Source organism: Neovison vison, chromosome 11, assembly GCF_020171115.1.
Source record: "Neovison vison isolate M4711 chromosome 11, ASM_NN_V1, whole genome shotgun sequence".
Classification (NCBI taxonomy): Eukaryota; Metazoa; Chordata; class Mammalia; order Carnivora; family Mustelidae; genus Neogale; species Neogale vison.
The window spans coordinates 205762493-205777458 of NC_058101.1; the positions used below are offsets into that span (position 1 = coordinate 205762493).

General features: G+C 51.4%; 1 protein-coding gene across 1 annotated transcript; it reads left to right on the forward strand.

The window, feature by feature from the left end:
• Positions 1-2427: 2427 nt before the first annotated feature.
• On the forward strand, positions 2428-11735 carry DEFB1 (defensin beta 1). The gene is made up of 2 exons (XM_044225711.1): positions 2428-2690; positions 11494-11735. The coding sequence occupies exons 1-2, from the start codon at positions 2630-2632 to the stop codon at positions 11640-11642; spliced, it is 210 nt and encodes a 69-aa protein (XP_044081646.1). The 5' UTR covers positions 2428-2629; the 3' UTR covers positions 11643-11735.
• The last annotated feature ends 3231 nt before the right edge of the window (positions 11736-14966 follow it).

Below are 14966 nucleotides of genomic sequence, written 5' to 3' on the forward strand. Positions count from 1 at the left end.
CTCTGCCAACCAGACTCAGGGCTGTGGGACAGTCGGACCAGTGGTGGGGCTCAGGGTGGGAGGGGCAGGGAAAGGGGACTCCTGATGCCAACCCCCCTCCACCTATCTCTCTATCTCTCAGGCTATATGAGCCTCTGTCCCTCTGTCCTTCTCTCTGGCAGGCCTGCCGTGGAAGCATCCAGAAGGTGCTGCTTTGGTACAGATGGGGCTCTGCCGGTGGTGGAGAAGGCCAGCTCCTGGCATCTCCCGCACAGCGGCCACAGCACACGGGCTGCCTCAGACCAGATCTGCGGCATAGGTCGGACACTCTTCCTGGAGGCTGAGCTCCAAGCAGGTTCTCCAGGCCCCGCGTTGATCCCGAGAGCTACCCACTGCCCTCTCGGGAAACTCCTCTCTTGCTTAGTCAGCCAGAGCTGCTTCTGAACGCTGACCAAGACACTAGGAGAGCTGTTTGTAGAATTATAAAAACTAATAATAAAGAGAACATTTAAAACCTCTTTAGAATTGATGAGAACTTGAGAGATCCTCAGATAGTAGCTAACACAACGCCCCAGTCTGACCATGGAGGGCTGGAGACTCCAATCCTTGCAGCCTGAATCCCTGAATCGCTGAGTCAGGAAGACTCAGCCCCGTCTGGAAACCAGGCCTGCAGACTCCCGGAGGCCATGCCAGGGGCTCGCTTCCTGCGAAGCCGTAGTGGACAACTTCCTAGGAACAGACCTCTAGTTGGAAAAGAGAAAGGCCGGAGAGGAAAAGATGCTCCACACCACAGGTCATCAGGGAAACGCAAATTAGAACAGGAGCTGGTCCTCCCCACCGGCGAGAGTGGCCCCGGTCTGGAAGCGCCAACAACAGCAAATGCTGACCAGGACGTGGAGCAACGGGAGCTCAGCACTGGGGAAACGCAAAGTGGCGCAGGTTCCTTGGAAGACGGCTCGGCAGGTTCTAATAAAATGAAATAACCTCCTACCATAGGGTCTAGCAATAGCACTTCTCGACATTCACACACACACAAGCTGAAAACGGACGTCCACACAAAAACCTGACGCAGGTGTTTATGCAACTGCACTCGTCATGACCAAAGCCTGGCAGCAAGCAGGACGTCCTCGGTCAGTGGACGGAGACGTACCCTGTGGTTCACTCAGACGCTGGAATGCTGTGAGGCACTAAGGAGAGATGAGCGATCAAGGCGTGAGAAGACATGGAAGGACCTTCCATGCACATCCCCAAGTGGGAGAAGCCCGTCTGGAAAGGCTGCGTAGGGTCTCATTCCACCCACAGGACATTCCAGAAGAGGCAAAGCTATGGGGACGCCTGGGTGGCTCAGTTGGTTAAGCAGCTGCCTTCGGCTCAGGTCATGATCCCAGCGTCCTGGGATCGAGTCCCACATCGGGCTCATTGCTCGGCAGGGAGCCTGCTTCTCCCTCTGCCTCTGCCTGCCATTCTGTCTGCCTGTGCTCGCTCTCTCTCCCTCTCTCTCTCTGACAAATAAATAAAATCTTTAAAAAAAAAAAAAAAAGAGGCAAAGCTATGGAGACAGGAGAGAGAGAGTGGTTGAGGGGGTTAGGGGGAGGGAGGAATGAAGAGGTGGAGCCCCGAGGATTTATTAGGGCACAGATACTACTCTGCGTGACACTGTGATGGTGAATGTGTGTCCTCATACCTTTGTCCACACCCTTAGAATGCACAACACCAAGCGTGAACCTTAATGCAAACTGTGGACTCCGGCTGCTACCGATGTGTCGATGTAAGTTCGTCAGTGGTAACAAGTATGCCCCCTGTGGAGGAGGTCAGGGAGTAGGGGAGGGGGGATCAGGGAGTAGATAGGGAATCTCTGTACCTGCTCCTAAATCTTGCAGTGTACCAGCAACTGCTCTAAAGAAATCAAGTCTGGATGAAAAAAAAAACATTAAGTGATAGAAGAGGCTGGTAGATTTAAAAAGATTTGCAAGACACACACATTAGAATGAAGGAGGGAAGGAAGGGAAGGAGGAAGGGCTGGCATTGATTAGTCAAGGAGAGCATGTACCCCAGGAGCAGAGAATTTTGAGAAAGAAAATTCCACCCTGAAGGTTAAGTGAAAAGCAAGCGGCTTGACTTTTGTCAGGGACGAGGGTGTCCCCTGGGGCCATGGCATGGAGAACACAGCTCAGAGACAGAGACTCGTATGCTGGGCTGGGGGCTGGGCAGCCCCTTGTGCGGGTCCCCCTGAGGCCACCTCCTCCAGCTTTCTAAGCTGCCCCACCACGGGCCTGCTAGCCTGGGCTGCCTCCTGCAGGAAGCTCACTCGCATTGCCCAGCCTCAAAAACCAAACCGAACCGGTCAGAGGAGCCAACTGGGGGTGTTCCGGGCTGAGAGCTGAATCCAGCCGCAGCTGGACAGAGAAAAGTGTGTGCACGTGACTCCCGGACTACTCAGGGCAAACGGCGTGAGGGGTGGTTTATTAGAATTTCACTCCGGATTGCAACACCGCCCTTCAGATCACCTCTGCTATTGTGCAAGTGCCGCCCTATAAATACAGAGACACTCCCGGCTTTGGAAGCCTCTGTCAGCTCGGCCTCTGTCAGCTCTGCCTCCAAGGAGCCTCTCTGCCTTCCCCGGGCATCCCGGCCCGGCCTGCCAGCCGCCATGAGGGCTCTCTCCTTCCTGCTGCTGATTCTGTGCCTCGTCTCCTCCCACCTGGCCCCAGGTAAGCTGTGAGACCCTGCTCTAGGCCCTCGGCCCGGGGCCAGGAATTGGGGGGCTGAGTTTAAGGACACCTGTGTCTTGGGGCCTGGGGGGTGGAGCAGCAGAAAAGCATCCCCAGGACTGAGTGGCTGGCCTGGGGACACTGCAACGGGCAGGCCTGCTGAGAATGGGCCTGGGGCTATACCCCGACCCCCTGGGACAAGCGTGCTGGGAGCACCCCAGGCTGACTCTCCCCGGCCCACTGGGCAGCCCAGCCACAGGAGAGACAGACCCAGGCCTCCCTCCCTGACTTTCCTGGGGGCTCCATGCCCTTGGTGCTGGGCAGGGATGCTGGGCTGGTCTCAGGAAGCTCCAGCATCCCCCGTCTCCATCTTTGTCTCGGACTTCTAGAAATCATCCTCCGTGGAAGGGGGACCACGGACTCTCCTGCAGCGTGCCTCCTCGCATCGAAGGGCCGGCTTCCTATCCAGGGGCGAGAGGTGTAGGCTGCCAGCCGGGGCTCACCCTGGTCCCTGGGTGGGGCCTCAAAGGTGGCCTGCTGTAAGCAGGTGCCACTTGCCCCTCCCACAAAGCCAGCTCACCCTGCACCTTTGACTCATTTCGTGCACGGGTGGTCTTTGATCCTCCCTGGGAAATCCTCGCGTGTTCTGTGGAGTGGGAAATCTGCCCAGGGCACAGGAGGGAGCTCTCCGTCGGGCCGGAAGACACCAGCTCCCCGGCTCAGAACAGACGTGTAAGGGCAGGTGGGATGCTACGTGTGGAGCAACTGGGGGACATGTTCTGTCCTGGCCTGGGGGACATGTTCTGTCCTGGCCTCCGGCAAATCCTACATCCGGGGCCTCAGCTGTCTCATCTGCAGAACGAGGGGCCCGTGGTGGGTTGGGGGGGCACTTAGAGCATGAATTCTGCTCCCAAGTTCCCTAAAAGATCCGGCGGTGCTTTTCTGCATCATACAGATCTGCTAGATCTTCTCCAAGTACAACCCAGTCCCCCCATCTGGAAGCTGGGTGCGAAAGCATTCTAAGGCAGTTTTAAGTTTCTAGCGGGGACCCATTCGAGGGGTGGAAAAATCGGTTTAGAGAGTCGTCACAACGTTTTTCTCAGAGAACCGAAAGTAGGAGTGCAGGCGGCTCAGTAAGCGTCCATGCTCTTACCACGCTGATTCTAGCCACACGGGCAGGTGTGCATTTGGGGCCAGAGGCTCTGTGAAGTTTCTGGCTGCAGTTCAGCTCAAGCTCAGAAAAGCCTGAGAGCCACTATTGAACTTGAAGAGTTCGGCTGATCCCTTCAACACGGGACTGTGAGCATCTCATTCAAAGCAGAGAATGTGGAAGTGTTTCTGAGGATACACAGGAGCGACCGAACTTACTGGTCTTTCCATACAGAAATATTAGCTACAACGTGATTGAACGCTGAGTATACCCAGGATTCACTCAGAAACTCCCAGGAGAAGCTGCCCTACTCTGTCCTCTGACAACACTCAAGTCCTGTCTGCGCAACGCTGATTCCCAGTCCGGGGGTGGGACCAAGTTTATTGCAAGAAGGGAGCTGAGGGCTGCTTCTAGAAGGTGCTGCTCGGGTCCCAGCCTCGCACTGTGACTCCACTTGAGCCCTCACAGGGGATCAGTTCACTCCCTTTTCTGGGAAAGCCATTAGGGCTCAGCTGCTTACCCCGGGGGGAACCAGGCCCACACGCCCCAAGGTGAATGATGGTTGTGTGCTCCCTGCAGGAAACCATGACTGGGCACTCTCTTTTAGCGGTTTTTATCTCTATAAAGAAAAGGGGGGGGATTGCCCCTTTTATCTTATACAAATCTTATTTCTGTGAACACGGAATGATGTCCAAATGGCAAGGCAGCTCGGCCCCCTGCATCAGCTGGATGAGAGCCCAGCCGAGGGGTTTCGAAGTCAGGGTTGTTTGGGGCTGTTCACTCACTGACTCCACAGACATTTAGTTAATAGCTACTGTGTGCAGGCCATGCCCTGGAAAAGGGGAAGAGCCAGGAAACCACAGCCCTGGAAAGTATGACCTGACGTTCTAGAAGCAGAGCATGGCAAGAAACCCAATTTTATAATTAATTATCTAATTACCATTGTGTTGTGAAATGCCATTAAGTACAGGGTGCTAAGGGATCGCGTGACAAGGGGACCGACCGGGTCTGCAGGGGCCAGGAAGGCTCTCTTAAGGGACGGAGAAGTGAAGGAAAGATGGAAGTCATTTTGGTGTCCATGGTACTTAAAAAATTTTTTTTACTTCCTTCTTGACATTAGAAACTCAGGATGTGTCACATAAAATTCAGATTTGTATCTTAAGAACACAAAAAATGAAGCCGTACTCTAGGCCCAGAGGCAGTGAGCTGTCATGGTGCCCCCCCCCAGGCGCTGCAGACCCCACCGCTCCCTGTTGCTCCGCTTAGCCTACTTCACCGACTTTTCCCATCTGCCGGCTACTGTGGGGAGTTATAGCTATGCAGCGTGGAGGCTGATCAGGGGAGAGCAAAGTGGACCTGGGAACACGGGGAGAATGTTCCCTGGTGTTTAGCACTTCCCTGTGCAAAACCAACCAAACCCACTGAGAGAGGCACCGGCCACTCCTCCGTACCCTCCCTCCTTTCCTTCTGGGACCCTGTGGGCACTCCTGGGTGCCTGGGCCTGAGTTTCCCCACCTTTAAAATGAAGGTTTGTCCAAAATGACGCCTGCTCACACATCCCGTGACCCTCAGAGTCTGCCCTGCCTTGTCCACACCTGAGTGTCTCACTCTGGGATCCCCACCCCGACCTGCTGGCCTGAATTCCTTCCTCCAGCCTGACCTCTGGCAACAGCCACCAGGAATGTGTCTGCTATGGCCTCCGGGTCCCATCGAGAAAAACATGTTTCTCCTTGCCTCAGACACAAGGGCCCTACGGCCGCCAAACCAGGCCTCACAGAAGCACATGGTCAGCCTCACACGGGAAGCTGAGCTGGGCCCACAAAATACCACACGGGGAGCGTGCCGGCGGAGAGAAGAGCGTGTCTATGAAAACCATCTCACGACATGTGTGATTTTGTCCCCAGATAGCTTCGGAAGGCTCAGGGGGGCACCCGGGTCGGCTAAGGGCCTGACTCTTGATTTCAGCTCAGGTCATGGCCCAGAGTCGCAAGCTGGAGCCCCGCATCGGGCTCGCACTCAGCAGGCAGTCTGCTTCTCTAAATTAAATAAACAAAATCTTAAAAAAAGAGCAAGGAAGCAGAAGATACCTGCAGATGAGGCCAGAGAGGAGGTCGGGTCCTCTCTAGCCTGCACGCATGGCTCAAGCGCCAGCAGCCTCCGAAGTGGACAAGCAGCCTCTGTCTCGGCGCCCCACAGCCTCTGGGGCAGTCCTTCCCTGGCATGACGCCAGCCACCACCCTGTCCCCAGCGGGAAGGAGCCTCCGTTGACTTGCTGAGGCCCGGAGGGCTCTGATGAGCTGTGTCCGCCCGTAAGACCAGGCCCCCCGGCTTCCCAGCACCGGGTCCCTGGACGCCTCTCGGAGGGCGTGGGGCTCGGCGGCCCGCTCTGTGGAATCCCAGACCGCGTTCTCCCCCGGCTGCGTGTGTCTGTGTTTGTGCCTAAGAAATTTATAATTTTAGTCAACAGCTCTCCAGTTTTATCTTCCAACTCCCTCACTAGGAGCTTTGACTGTGTGACACGAAGGGAACCTCGGGGCCCACACTTGGAGCAGAGTGGCCGAGAGCGAGGTCCGCCAGCAACCTGCTCACCACACTTCCAGTCCCGCGTTCCCCCCCCCGCCCTGTCCCCACTTCTCTGAAAGGCTCGTTAAGAAATTCTCTCTCCGTGGCTCCTCTATGCGAAGTCTAAGATCTCCCTCTGTGTTGACCTTTACGCCGTCCCCCTCCTCTTCCCCGGCCACCAGCATCTGCCCATGCAGGTCACATTGCAAGGCAGTGACACGGAACGGTGTGGTCCCTGCTTTCTGCAGATTTATTTTCTGATGACCCTAAAAGTTCAGCGCCTCCTGTGCTCGCTGCCCAGAACCAGTCCTTCCCCCCTCCTGTTCGCTTCCGTGACTGAACCCCTGGCACCCCTTTCCTACTGAGTTTCCCACTGCTGAAGCCAACTGTCTTTCATTCAACCGACACCTGCTACGGTTCTTCCCGCACCCCCCACCCCCACCGACAGCTGGTTTGCAGCTGCACTGAAGGGGAGTTTTGGACAATCCAGCCGTGTATGGCTCAATAAATGTACGTTGGAAAGAGTCCCTATTTTCTCCGCAAGCCCTGAAACTGGCACAGACCTGCTTTCCCACCGGGGAAAAGCAGTTCCTACGTTGAAACGGGTCTCCTCTGCCACGTTCCTCTGGTGTGTGTGCGCCAGCGGCCCCACGGGATGTGCGGGATCGCTGGTCGCAGGCCAGCTTCGTGAGCACCGGCGGGAATAAGCACCAAGTCCAAGGACATGGAGTCGCCCTTGGGAAAGTGGGGGAGAAGAGAGGTGTGGTTTACCCACGGAGCTGTCAGACAGCGAGCGCACAGAAGCAGACCCAAGAGGGGACAGGACCCATCCGGTGCCGGGTGGTCACAGCTCTGGGAATAGGCAGATGACCTTTTCAGAAGTAACTCTTATTTTCTCTTTCTTTAACTGCAAAGTATTACACGCATCTTGAAAAGTGCATAAATCAGGAATGTGCAGCTTAATGAATTATAAAACAAGTAGCCTGTGACTAGGGTTTAGGTCAAGAAGCAGGACTTGGCCGGCACCTAAGAAATAATCTCTCCAGGCTTCTCAGTCACCTACCCCTGGGCTTGACTCTTGGGGTAATAACTTCCCATATTTCTTAGACTTTTACCATGTTAATACGTATGCTGAATAATACAGCTTGGTTTGTGTGTGCCTTTCAGTCTGCTAGTTACCAGGAAGAAGGGGAATGTTGTGGGCCCTTGTGTATGCTCGTGTTTGATTAGGACAGGTAGCCAGAGAGATAATAGCGCAAGAAATTTGTAATCTTGATAGAAGATGCCACACCATTCCCCAGTGGATGAGAGTCTCACGGCTCCGTACCCACGCCAATACTTGTCATTGTCAATCATTCTAAATTTTAGCTGTCTGGTGAGTGTCTCGCTGGAATTTTTCCAGCATTTTCCTGAGAAACACTAAGTTGAGCACTTTTGTATACAGCTATTAGCCAATTAGATAGCTTTTATGATATGTGAAACTATGTGTCTCTATTTTCTATCAGTTTATCTGTTTTTTTCTCAATGATTTGTAGTAGATCTTTGTGGATTCTTCAAGTAAGCCCTTTGTCAACTATAATATTGCAAATCTCTTCTCCTCCCTTGTACTATGACTTTTCTCTCCTGATGGAAACTGCTTACACAGAAGTTTGCATGATGATTATAATGTGGCTAAATGTGTCCTATCTTTCCCTTTATAAGCAATCCCTTTTGTATTTTAAGAAACATTTTTTTACGCCCAAAACATGAAGAAAGTCTACAACTTTGTCTTCTGATGACTCATTATTTTTCCTTTTTCATTTAGGCTTATAATCCATTTTGCAATTGTTTTTAATGTTTGAGTTAAGGGTAAAGTTTTTTTTTTTTTTTTTCAACATGAATCTCCAATCGTCCCAGAACCAGCTCCAAGGGGAGCATTTCCCTTCCTCCCCCACACTGCTCTCCTAAGGAGCTTGATTCTTCACACAGGCATAGGTCCCTTTCTGCACTCTTTATCCTTCCTGTTCCATTTGTACGTCTGTCCTTTTGTCTTTACCAAACAGTCTAATTACAGTGGATCTATAATTAGCCTCGAAATCCAGTAAAGCAAGTCCTCCGACCTTCTTCTCCAAGAGTGTCTTGGCTATTCTTGGTCCTTTGAATTCCCACATAAATTTTAGAATAAGCTTGTCAAGAATCTCTTGATATTTTCATGTTATGGAGTTAAATCTACACGTTAATTTGGGGGGAAATTAACATTTGAAAAATAATTAATCTTCCAGTGCTTACACATAGCATTTCCATTTATTTTGTTCTTCTAGAACTCATCAAAGAATGTTGTGTTTCTTATATACAGGAGTATCGTATTTTCTTAGATTTATAACTAAGCATTTGATATTTCAATATGGTGATCTATTTTAATTTCATTTTATCTGTTGGCTGCTAATGCACAGAAGTAAAATTGAGTTTTATATTGATCTTATATACAGCAAAATAGTTAAATTTTTTTATTAATTCCTTCTGGACTGTCTGCATATAATCATAATGCCTACAAATAGTGACAATATTATTTCCTCCTTTTCAACCTATATGTGTGTGTGTATATATATATATATATATATTTTTTTTTTTCTCTTTCTGTTTTCCTTCTCTTCCTCCCCTGGCTGGTACCCTTAAGTAGAACATTCAGTGCAATTGCTGACAGTCATGATGCTGGTCTTATTGGCCATCTCAGATGAAAAGTTTTCAGTGTTTGAGTGTTAAGTGTACTGCTGGTAAGAGGTATCTGTAGATTTTTCTTTATGCGATCAAGGAAGTTCTCTCCAGTTTCTTGTTTGTTAAAAGCTTTTTATCATTAATCAGAGTTGAGGTTTTCCAATGTTTTTCTGCACCTGTTGGGATGACCATATGATTTATCTCCTTGAACTGTTAATAGGCATTGACTGATCTTCAAATGTTGAATGAAAGCTTAACTTTGTGAAATACACTGAACTTGGTTTTATTCTGTTTGCTGATATTTTGTATAGGATCTTAACCTCTTCAAAGATCAGGGAGGTTGAGCTATAAGTTTCCTTTACTTTCCTTGCATTGCTGATCTTTTTAGATGGTGCAATTAAGACCAAGTCGGCACCACACCATAAACTAGGGAATGTTCTCTCTCTTGTTATTCTGAAAACCAGTGTGCTCTGTAGACACTATTTCTTATATGTTGCTAGATAGGATTTGCTAATGAAGCCATCTTGGCCCAGAGTCTCACTTACGGCCCAGTTCTTAGATCATTATGAGACTATTTATATTTTCCATTTCTTATTTGTATATTTTAGTGAATTGTATTTCTCTAAGAGTTTTTTTTATCTCAACTAAATTTTTACATTTGTTCAAGTGACTGTTCTATTTTTTTCTATATGAATATAAGAATAGAAAAATATTTCCAGTTTTTCTACTTCCACGAACTATTCAAGTTTTTAAATTCCTAATAATTTTCATGTTTTAAACTGGTAGAAGGTGTTGCCCATGCTCCCCTTCCTGTCTGCTCCCAGCCTCGAGAAGAGCATTCATTCCTTAGTTCTGACTAAAATTTGAAGACTAGTGGTCCAGCAATTCTCGATTCTTTACTGAACATTAGACACTTCTAGGGGGTGTTATTTAAATGCCAGTAGCTCACTGCCACTGCAGAGCAATTCAGTCTATATTTATAAGAGTATCCTGGGTGACTGAATGTGTATGCAGCATCGAGAACCACTGATGTACATCACAGTTTCTCAGCCTTGGTGCTATTGACATTTGGGACCAGATAACTCTCTGTTCTGCGCATCACTGGTCTTCTGCAGCACCTCTGGCCTCCACCCACTAGATGCCGGTAATGTCCACCCCACATACCCCAGAGCTGTGACAACCCACAGTGTCCCCAGACATTGCCAAATATCCAGTCACCAGACACCCACAGTCCTAGGTCAGGTGAGGCAGCTGTGACAGAGATATGGATTAAATAACAGACAAATCCAGTGGTATGAGAACCATCTCTCCAATAGGCAGAGACACACGGCATCAGAATGGACTGTTCCCCAGACTGGTGATGGCCTGCTGTGTTCGTCAGCTGGAGCGGCCATAGCAAAAGGGCACAGGGTGGTCTCCCCCGACAACAGAAATTAATCCTTTCCCAGTTCTGAAGGCTGGAAGTTCAAGGTCAATGTGTCAGCAGGTTAGGGTTCTCCCAAGGCCTCTCTCCTTGGCTCACAGATAGCTGCCTACTCTCCTGTCCTCAGACGGCCTTTCCTCCGTGTGTACACATCCCTTTATACGTCCCAATGTCCTCTTCTTATGAGGATCTATGTCCTAGTGGATTAGAGACGACATTTATGACCTCATCTAACCTTAATCATGTCTTGAAAGGCCCTACCTCAAAACACAGTCACACTGTGAGGCGCTGGCTGGTGAAGACATCAGCTTCCATTCTGGGGAAGGGGACACCATTCGGGCCATAAGACCTATCAACAGAGGCAAGCAAAACGGTAGCTTGATCCCCACTGACTGGGAATATCGTAGGGCAGCTACTGCATAGAGTAGAAGACTAGTCCAGAAACCTTCTGATTGTGAGATTCTGGGATATCAGGAAGAAGGCAGAATAAATTCCAAGTGGACAAACCGTGAAAGCATTATGGGGTAGCCATACTTTCAACCTGACCCAAAAGGAAAACAGATTTCAGCAAAGATGGGGGTAAGAGAGATGGGGGAGCAGGGATTCTGGTCCGAGGGGTTGGCATCTCGAGGCAGCACGGGAGTGCCGGGAGTTGAGGAGAGCTCCCAGGGTCAGGAATGTACTCCAGCCTTGTTCTGGCAACAGTACTATGTGAGAAAATACTTATCTGGGGACTAACTTGAAATCCTTGCACACCTTCAAGCTCTCTGGGCAGAGGAAACCACATTCATAAGCCAGCCCGCTGCCCATCGTCGGCTTCCACTGGGCCACGGCTGGCACAGACCTCAGACTCTGCCCGGGTCTTGAAAGAGAAAATGCTTCGCAGTGCGTTCAAAGAGTCACTTTACCAAATGTTCTACAATCACCATGTCCACAAGCCACGAGTCTGAAGCGTTTCCTTTCCCGTCTTACAGGTGCTGGCTTTCTCAGTGGTCTCGGCCAGAGGTCTGACCACTACATGTGTGCCAGGAAAGGAGGCACCTGTAACTTCTCCCCCTGCCCGCTCTTCACCAGGTTGGAAGGCACCTGCTACGGTGGGAAGGCCAAGTGCTGCATGCGTTGACTCTGAGCTGGGTGTGACAGAGAGAGGATGGGGAAGTCCAATGAAATATTTGTAACCACTGTTTTAATAAAAGAAGACTTTTTTTTAAGCATACCTCTTTCAGACCAGAATGAATTTTGTCTCCTTTTGAAAGAGGTTGAGAGGGGGTGGGGGTCGGGAGCAGAGATGGGCCAGGCCACAGGGCCTACCCTGCACAGGGCTGGGGTTGCTGACCAGAGCTGAGCCGTGTCTGGTCATTGCCAGGCCAAGGTGTGGGCAACGTGGAGGGCGCCCGTGAGACCAAGGACACACAAGGAGAGGATGAGGCAGGCAAAGCTTTCCCTCGTCCACGCGGCAGCTCGCCCCACACTCAGCGGTCTTAGCAGCCAGTTCCATGAAAACAGCCCATGTGAACGTGCAGGGCCCATGTGCAGGGCCTCTCCCTTCCCCTGAAAGGAAGTGTTCACCTCTCCCCAGGAGTGACCTCAGGCATGCTGTCAGCTTCCCTGTTCAAGATATGGGAAGTCCTCCCTGGGAGCATTCCTCTGGATGTTTAATCAAAGACAGATTCCCAGATAAGCCCTCATACTTTGGACAGCCAAGGTTTGGGTTTCCCAAGATCCAGTTCCTCCGGCAGGAAAAAAAAAAAAAAAAAAAGCCCACATTCTGTGTTTATCTCACATTCTTTGGTTTCCACGATTGTGGTTATCTTCCCTGCCCTGCCAGGAGCTCTTCACCCGGCCAAAAGCGGCCGCTCATGGATTCCCAGCCACAGAGAGGCCAGGGATGGTCACAGGAAAGGGGGGAGGGGTAGGCCTCCGGCCGCACCAGCACTGAAACAGCAGCCCCAGAACCAGAAGGATGAGCATGATCTTTGCAGCCCCTCCACCTCGACATTTGGCTCTGGAGCCCCCAGGCCACGGGGGTGGCACTCTTGACCGCCCCTTTTAAGGGAAAGCAGCTGGGCACGTTCTCATCTGCTCTTGCCAACACCCCCCACCCCCTCCAGTGTCATGCCTCTGAGCTCCTCTGAGCTTTTCCATCCATTTCCAAACTCCTCTGAGCCTTTCCACCCCCCGCCCTGCCTGCCCAGGGCATCAGCAGTCTTGTCGCTTTCGGACCCGCCGGTACCACCCAAACCCCGTCCTCCCTCATGAGGCCCTTGAGGCTGCTCCCTCCTGCACCTGAACAGGATGAGCCAAGCTAGCCCACTTCTCCGTTTCCCGGGGATGCACGTGCGTCACCCTCTCCCACCGCTGCCGCCCGCACTTGGCTCGCATGAGAATGTGGATGACACTGCCCGAGCCACCGTGGAGGGACGATGGCCCAAGAGTCAGGGGCGTGCTCGCCGCTGTCTACAATCCACCTGACTTCAGAACAGTTGCGAGAGCCAACATCTGGCTCCTCGGACAGCATCTGCTTAGCTGAAAAGCAAGTGCTGATTTGAGTGAGTGCCACACACTGTCCCGGGTCCGGCTTAATTGCCGTGGCTGTCCCTAAGGAAGGAGGGAGCTGGTCACAAAGCTGAGCGCCCTGACTGAGGCATGTCCCCCGAAGCAGGTCGGTTTTGCACGGTTCCCCTTCTGAGGAGTAGCTCCCGCCTTCTAATTCCTGGTGCCTGTGAGAGTGCTGTGGCTGATGGGGACTGGCCCGTCCTCGGTGCGCCTGCCCAGAAGCCTCTTGTGACAATACCGTGGGCACTGGGCTCGGGCATGACTTGCACGTCAGCAAGAAATAACTGGCGAGGGCCTTCACCATCTCTGCAGCGTGTGGGTGAAGCCGGACACGGCAATCCACATCCCCGGGAGAGGGTACCACGTATCGCCGCTCAGGCTTGCTGTCAGCCCGCCCCGCACGGGAGCTGCCTCATCCACCTGCCGGTGCCTACCCAGTCACAGACGTACCTCAGAGGAAGAGGGAGGTCATACACTGCACAAAATACACCCGAGGGGCGCCCGGGTGTCTCCCGATTTCAGCTCAGGTCGTGATCTCAGGGTCCTGGGATCGAGTCCCACATCAGACTGTGCACTCGGCACGGAGCCTGCTTGTCCTTCTTCCTCTGCTCTTCTCCTGCTCTCTTTCCTTCTCTCTCCCTCTCAAATAAATAAATAAAATCTTTTTAAGAAATACACGCTAGCATTGCTTCAGCTTTTGATAGTGAAATCACACAGCCTCCTATGGAGACAGTGCCCTGTCCCGACTCTGTGGCTCATGGGCCCCCGGGGCACATCCCCCAGTCTGGTCGACAGATCGGTAAGGGAACGGCAGGGAGCCGAAGAAGCATTCTTGTTCTGATGGGTGCTAAGACGTGGTAGCCATTCATGATTTTGTCAAAGGTGTCCCTGTCGGGTCCTGTTATACTCTACTCCAGGCTTTCCTCCAAAAAGAAAAAAAAAAGAGGAATGAACAGGAGGGAACTGAAGCTCCTCGTGAATGTGGTAGTCTTCAGAGTTAAGGCTTCTGTATCAGGCAGTGGTCTTCCAACGGGATGTGCATGTGTATACATCAGGCAAGACTTGAGGAATTTGCTCACACAATTACGGAGACCCGGAGGGTCTAAAAGCTAGTGGAGACGGGCCGACAGGCTGGAGATAGAGGAAAGAGTTGCCGTTCATGTCCAGAGGCTGTCTGCTAGGAGAAGTCATTGTTGGAGAGGTGAGTGTGTTCTACGAGGCCTTCAACGGGGCACCTGGGTGGCTCAATGGGTTGGGCCACCGTCTTCAGCTCGGGTCATGATCTCGGGGTCCTGGGATCGAGCCCCGCATCGGGCTCTCTGCTCAGCAGGGAACCTGCTTCCCCCGCCTCCTGCCTGCCTCTCTGCCTACTTGTGATCTCTGTTAAATAAATAAATAAAATCTGTAAAATTAAAAAAAAAAAAGGCCTTCAACTGATTGGATGAGGCCCACCCACATTATGGAAGGCAATCTGCTATACTCAAAGTCCACTGATTTAAATGTCGCATTGTATATATGTTATTTTCTGCTTATTATGTTTTGATATCTTAAAAAAATGAAAAACAAAACAAGCAAACAAACAGAAAACCTTCCTTGCTGATTCTTAGAGTAAAGCCCCTGCAAGGAGCATGCTTTCCATGTATAAGATAACTCATGCAGAGAGCCACACTCTTCGGTCTCGCCCATGCACCCCAGGAGACCACATTTGTCTGCCTTAGTCACCCCAGGGCAACGTACCAGCCAACGAGAGCCTACCCATCTAGCCTCAAGCCTTCCAAAATTATTCAAACAAGCCAGTCCCCAAACTGGGAATCCTGCCCTGCTTTGCCTTTCTCAGAAAATCCAATAAAAGCAGGGGTCTCCCCGTCCTCCTGCATCGTGCCTTCTGGCC

Bases quoted from the DNA above. Each gene is read 5' to 3' on its own strand.
- DEFB1 (XM_044225711.1), top strand. From the start codon at position 2,630: ATGAGGGCTCTCTCCTTCCTGCTGCTGATTCTGTGCCTCGTCTCCTCC. The intron at 2,691-11,493 runs GTAAGCTGTGAG...CCCGTCTTACAG, and splicing joins CTCCTCCCACCTGGCCCCAG to GTGCTGGCTTTCTCAGTGGT.